The 6,873-nt window shown below is 33.3% G+C and overlaps 1 protein-coding gene across 4 annotated transcripts in view; it reads right to left on the bottom strand.

Annotated features, from left to right (window-relative positions):
- Positions 1 to 6,873, bottom strand: part of DNAJC3 (DnaJ heat shock protein family (Hsp40) member C3) — an 87,811-nt gene that overhangs the window by 37,251 nt on the left and 43,687 nt on the right. For 3 of the 4 annotated variants that reach the window (XM_011355498.2, XM_011355500.2, XM_011355499.2), the window contains exons 5-9: positions 6,676 to 6,828; positions 4,962 to 5,143; positions 4,419 to 4,538; positions 1,571 to 1,676; positions 1,366 to 1,486 (exon numbers count right to left, since the gene is read on the bottom strand). In XM_011355498.2, coding sequence (XP_011353800.1) covers positions 1,366 to 1,486; positions 1,571 to 1,676; positions 4,419 to 4,538; positions 4,962 to 5,143; positions 6,676 to 6,828 — 682 coding nt within the window. The remainder of the gene's footprint in view (positions 1 to 1,365; positions 1,487 to 1,570; positions 1,677 to 4,418; positions 4,539 to 4,961; positions 5,144 to 6,675; positions 6,829 to 6,873) is intronic. The other variant, XM_023528009.1, reaches the window with a different exon arrangement.

Here is a 6,873-nt window from a genome sequence, read left to right as displayed (position 1 = left end):
AAAAAGAATATGGAAAATCTTCATATTTTAACTCATATTTTAACTAACAGGATTTCATATTTTAACTAACAGGATTTCAACATATTATTAGCCTAGTTAAGTACGATTATTACTCATTTATATCATGTACTAAACCTCTGATTCAAATCCTAACAAGTCAAATAATACCATTCCGTTTCAACTCTACAGGCTTCTTGCCCCCATTCCCTCCAATTTAGAGACTGAGCAATCCATTCTCTCCAGAAGGTTGCTTAATTTCCATACTGTGACTCAAACATCCATTTTACTCTTGTAAAACCATAATTTAGAAAGATTCCCCAGTGTATAAGCACCCGCCCCCGCCCGCGCAAAAAAAAAAAAAAAGACAAAGAAACTCTTATTTAAAAAAAATTTTTAAAAGAAAAAACAGACTTTAAAGACATATATTAAATTAGTATTAAGCATCTTTTTCTGCAAGAATTAAACTGTCAGGTTTCCCTAAAAAAAATGTCAGTTTGACATTCAAATTACAAAGGCATCTTTCCAGTTATATTTAGAAATCTACACAATTTAACCTTTTTTTAACAGCTAAGTTTTTTATATTCTGCAGCTTCTCTAATTTCACAATTAGAGCTGAGGGTTTATATACGGATGACAAAAGTACCTTTGATGAAGAGATCCAAAAGCTAATGAATGCAAATCCTAGAATACAGCCATCTCACTGAATAGACACAGTAGCTCAAAAGTAAAAAGAACAAATACACAAACGGGCTCCTCCATGTAGATTACCTGCCTTATTGAAGCATTATGAATATTAAAACTTATACTCATTACATACATGTCAAGCCTCAATCAGACCTCAAGGACTATACTATAAAAATGTCCCACAAATAGTAGTAATCAGTGCTGCCATCACTCCCAGGAAACCACTTAGGAGCAAGATTCTTTTCTAACGTGGAGAGTAGGAAAAAGTGATCAGTTTGCCTTTTAAAAAAAAAAAAAGTATCACAAACCTTTCTTAATTATAAATGTAGTTATCTCCTTCTTTGAATAGGTTTCATCATTGTTGCAGATGCATACTTATTACACTTAAAATTTTATCCATGATTACCACTTATCTTTTCTAACTTGTCTATTATAAAGTCTGAAATTTTTATTTTATATTCCACTGAACTGGTTTCAACAGCACAACCTTTTCTTCATATGGTATACCTTTCAAGTTCTACTAAGGAAGAATAATTGTGAAGTTCTCTGACATTTTTCTAAAATTGTTAACGTTTCCTGGTACTCTGGTCAACTTGTTCTAAATGAAAGAATGTTAAGCATGTGCTAATTTTCATATACATCAACTTTTAGATATTGCAAATAAATTCCTTATAGATTTACCTTCATCATACATTTCTTCTATTAAATAGGCCTCTGCTCGATCTTTCAGAGCATTCACATTTTCAGGTTCCATCTGTAAAACTTCAGAACACACTCGAATAGCTTCAACAGGCTTCTCATCCTAAAAGTAAATGTGTGAAAAGGATTTATGTTTGCTATTTCACATGTTAAGGTTTTAGATTTCTGGGAATGAGTCAACTGTTACCTTAGAGAAGCAGTGGCAAATCCTTTCTTTTGAACGAATTATATATTCAGAAACACTTGGTTCTGTTTTCATGACAGATTCATATTTGCTGGTCGCATCTGTGTATCTATTAAATGAGTGAATCATGATCAGTCACAATGAAATTCTATTTCCACAGTCAGAGAGAAGGACCTACTACTTTTCACTCTTTGTTGCTTAATTCACCAGAATGAGCACATGCCTTCAAACAGTGCTTCTGCCTTATTAATCTACAGCAGGTACTATCTGCTATTAAGAGTTAGATAAAACACATGACCACAGATAATGTATATGGAGAAATCAAGGCATACCTGTGAGTACCAATCAAACCAAGTGATGAATGTCTTCACAGGAAAATGCTCGTGATTTTGAAACTGAGAAAAACACCTTGTTATAGTCTGTCTTACCTGGAGTACTTTCAGTAAAACAGAAATAAGGTTTTATTTCTTGGTCGGTATACACTTGGAGCCCATTATATACATGCTATTACACATACTGGGTGTTAATATTCACAACTAAGTACAATGTACTTCCTTGCAGAAGGAACCTGCTTAAATTCCTAACTTTACTAGCTTTCTAAGAATAATAAAAGCTATTTCAACATTTTATGAACTGGTGAAAAGTACTAGTCATGTTATACAACAGATTACTTTCCTCAGTAATGGCAAACTAAAAGATATATGCCATTGTGGCACAGTACTGCAATCTTCACTTTTAAATGCTGATGTATTAAAACACAGCTTTAAATATAACATTTAAAACAGAAGTTAGCTATCACTGCCATTGTTCTAAAGTTTTCCATAACGGTAAACAACTGTAGGAAACTGCGCAGAGCATGTGAGACCTTGCTTTACTTCTTACAACTACACATTGAACTATAATTAGGACGAAATAAAAAGTTCAATTAGAAAATACTATACTTCGCTTTAAGAAAAAAAAGCTAGCTTCTGGGAAGGTGAAATAAATATGCTTTTCCCAGTTCTTTTAACTAGGTGCAATTAAATAACCTAGGCATTAGATATTTTTAAAACATGAAAAGACTCAGAAGGGAGAGAGAAGAAGGTAGACCAGCTAGGAACCTGGGGAAAAACCGTGTGGTAAGTTCCCTCCGTTTCTTTTTTGCTTCATATACCCCAGACTTAGAGCTGAGGAAGCCAGGAATGCAGAAATGGGTACAAACAAAAACCTGCTCTCCCATGCCAAAACACCGGGAAAGAGCAGCCTAACAGACAGAAAACTTTTCGATAATAAAAGCTCTACTCCAGCCAAACACCACAAAGAAAATTATGGCCCTGCTTCCACCAATGCCAGCAGGTCATATGGAAAACCCAGACTTCTTCCTTGGTGAGGCTGTAACAAGGTGTTGCTATACCCTCTACGAAGGTGGTATTAGAGAAAGCCAAGTAGGGAGCCAGGACTTTAATCCATGGCTGGAAATGAGTCCCCAAAACTTTATCACCTGCACCAAGCAGTAGCAAGAAGCCCCCACACCTCAACGATCAACGAAGGCTGAGTGGAAAACTTCTACCTCCACCTCACAGTAACAAGGTAGTAGCCACCCCCACTTTGCTGGAACAATGTCAGAAAAACCCAGCCAAAACAGAAGATTTAAATTAAAGATTCTTATAAAATGAAAATGTCCAGGTTTCAACTAAAAACCACCCATAATGCCAAGAAACAGGAAGATCTCAAACTGAATTAGAAAGAATAAATTCCAACACCAAGAGGACAGAGATGTTAGAATTATCTGATAAAAAATTTTAAAGCAACCATGAAAAAAGCAGCAATGACAAACATGCTTAAAGAAAATGAAAAAAAAAAAAAATAGAATGTCTCAACAAAGAAATAGAAAGTCTCAGCAAAGAAGCAGAAGATATGATAACCAAATGGCATTTTTAGAACAGAGAAATAGAAAAACTGAAATAAAGAGCTCACTAGAGACAGAGAAAAGAATCAGTGAATTAGAACAAAAGAAATTACAAAATTTGAACAGAGAAAATAGACTGAAAAAAATGAACAGAGCCCAGGGACTTGTGAGACTACAACAAAAGAGCTAACATTTGTGTCAACCAGCATCTAAGAAGAAAAGCACTGAGAGGGCAGGGCTGAAAAAGTACTCTACGAAATAATGGCTGGGAGCTCCCCAAATTTGACAAGACATAAATCTATGTGTTCTAGAAACTAAATAAACTCTCAAAAGGATAAACACAAGGCAATCCACATCAAGATGCATCATAATTAAATTTCTGAATTTACTAAAGGAAAAAAATCTGAAAAGCAGTCAGAGGAAAATATCTTAATTTTAAGGGGAAAACAATTAGAATGACAATGGATTTCTCATCAAGAATCATGGAGGCCAGAAAGAAGTCGTACAATATATTTCAGATACTAAACAAAATAACCCAGAATCCTATACCGTGGCAGAGTCTATATACTCTGCATGCATCTCTATCACTCTAGAGACCACATCGCCTTTAATAATCAATGTTTTTGTCTGTCTCCTACACTAAACTATAAGCTTAAGACCAAAACTATAGTCATATGCATTTCTGTACTCTCAGTACATAGTCAATGCCTGATACAAGAGATAATCAATAAATATTTGGTGAAATCTTAATAAATCTACTGTTATGAATACTATGCAGTTACTATTATATTCTGCCTTATTTTAAAAATGTACAGTTGTGGTAGTTTTGCTAAGGCCCAGTGCTGTCTAGAATACTCCATCCTCAATAGCTAAGGAACAAAAAGAGCAAGCAGTTCAATTGTTCTTCTGCGCCTACAAAAGACATGAGGAAATGCTAGATAGTCTAGACAAACATATTCTTACCTGCCATCTCTGATGAGCTCTTCAGCTGTCTCAATCAGCTTATTAAGTTTCTTTACTTGTTTATAGTGTGCAAAACACCTTTTATGATCCTGGTCAAGTTTAAGACATTCACGAACTTCACTGCTCATGTATTTAAAAAGAAGAAAATATTCCATGTCAAAATAATGAGTCGTTTTCCATACAGAAATCACAATAAAAGATATTTTTTGTTTGTAATAATTAAACTAAACATACTGGCTTAATAATATACTTCTATATTTAGTTGTTGTACCATGCGCATACTTAATTCAAATTAAAATGGCTTAAGTAGAGTTATACATTAAATACTCCATTTTGCTTCTACAAATATAATAATCCCTATTTACTTTAATAAGCATACTTCATGAAAATAAAGTATGTAGTGTAGAATAACTTAGGGATAACAAAATATATAAATAAAAACAGCCTTAAAATAATTTTATTAATTTAAAATTGAAAAGAAAATGGATTGTCTTACTGCCAACAATAAAAAGATGGTGAGATGTGTATGTCACTAAAACTGACCTGAGGGACAGTTCATGGTCTCCTAGTTGATAGTACAGTGTGCTGATTTTATAAAAAGCCTCAGTATTATCATTCTTCAATTTTGATGCAGCTTTTAAGTCACTTATTGCTTTCCTAGGTTCACCTTCTTTTATAAAACATTCAGCTCGAAGTTCTCGTAGTTCTGCATCCCAAACACAAACCTTGAGGAACAAAAGAACTAGGCTTTAAGGAACAGTAACTTATGCACATTTATACTTATATCCCACATATTTCATCTACATATTTATCAACATAAAACATCCTCAATTAATGTAATGACTTATATATGGTAAACAGTATTTAAAAGTCTGATACAATTTAGATGCAACAAAAATAATTAGATGTGACAAAATAATTTTCCCAAGGATATCTTAAATAACTTCTAGTGGAGGAAGGGATATGTATATACTAACAAGGCCCTTTTCCTACTTCCTTCAATTACAGAATTATAAAACTTTGAAAATAAGAGTACATGGCATTTACTATTATAAGGTTGTTCCCAGGGAAGCATATTTGATTTTGAAGAGAATATTCTATAATCAGATTTTTGTACTTAATCAACAATTCTAATTTCTAGTATCAAAAAATAAAATCTAGGTTCTAAATTTGCAAAATATTTTTGTTCTACTAATAACTAAATGAAATTCTCTTTTGTAAAATGTCATCTCCTTGAAATTAAAATCCTATCACAAAAAAGAAAAAAGAGAAAATGTGAGAAGGTTGAGGCTTCATCATTTTTATTTTATTAAAAAATTGACAATGTTTAGTAAATGCACTAGTATTTTTCAAAATATAAACCCAAAAGCTCACCAATAAAGCCTGTAGAAGTATCTTTACCTATTTCTTAGAGCTGTTCCAAAGTCATGTCAACTTCTCACATATACTAAGATATCAAAATCAACACTGTACATAAATTAAACATCCTGGACAATAAGCCAGGTCAGAATACATAGTCTAACTACTGGAAGGTAAAAACTGTAACTTTATTTTTCCTCACTAAAGCATTTACAAAATAATTTAGCAAAACATGAATTCCACTGGACTACATTGCATGATTTCCTCTATAAAATTATCAAAGTGCACATTCCACATACAAGTTTACTGCCAAGATTAAATGAAACTGTACGTGAAAGTACTATGAAAATGGTAAATATGAATTATGATCGCTTTCATTTAAATATTTTAGTGACCTTCTTCTGAAACCATCTGTCATTAACTCCTTCCAGAGGCAAGGATACTAGAGTTAGGTTTCCCAATCTAGAATCCTCTAGATCCTATCAACTCTTCATCTGCCTTCTTCCCTAGAAACTTCTCACTCTAAACATTCCTCTTTCCTCCCAAACATTATTTTTCCTTTTTCTTTCATCTTCTACCCCATTACTTAACCTCTAGAGTTTTCTTCTCCTCCACAAAAAAAAAAAAAAACGCACACACAATTTTAAGTCGAACGAAAATAGCAAAGCAATGTATAAAAATATGTAACTCCCTCTCCATTGCACATTCAGTACATTTCAGTTGCAAATTTTGTTCTATATAAACACCATCTTTCAGTTAAGAGCTGAAAGCCCAAGGACCAATCTGATTTTTATCCTATGTAGGCTTTATGTAGTACACACCACGTCAAAGTGTATAAATATGCCGTATAGTAAAAAGCAGTATTAGGCTTGTCAGCTGCAATATCTAAGAAACTTACCTCTAAAATCTTATCAAGGAAGGTTATAGCAGCAGTATAATCCGAGCTTTCAAAAGCATCAAGTGCCTGTGAACGCAAACGCTGCATTTCATCAGATTTTATAAGTTGGGACTGGGCTTCCTTTTCTTCATTTTCACTTGGATTAGATTTGAGCTATAAGAAGAAATTAAACAGGTTTTTAATCTCTTCAGTCTAAGA

This window comes from Pteropus vampyrus, unplaced genomic scaffold, assembly GCF_000151845.1.
Source record: "Pteropus vampyrus isolate Shadow unplaced genomic scaffold, Pvam_2.0 Scaffold21, whole genome shotgun sequence".
NCBI lineage: Eukaryota > Metazoa > Chordata > Mammalia > Chiroptera > Pteropodidae > Pteropus > Pteropus vampyrus.
The sequence above is the reverse complement of the archived record's forward strand: the minus strand, read 5'-3'. Positions and strand labels throughout refer to the sequence as shown.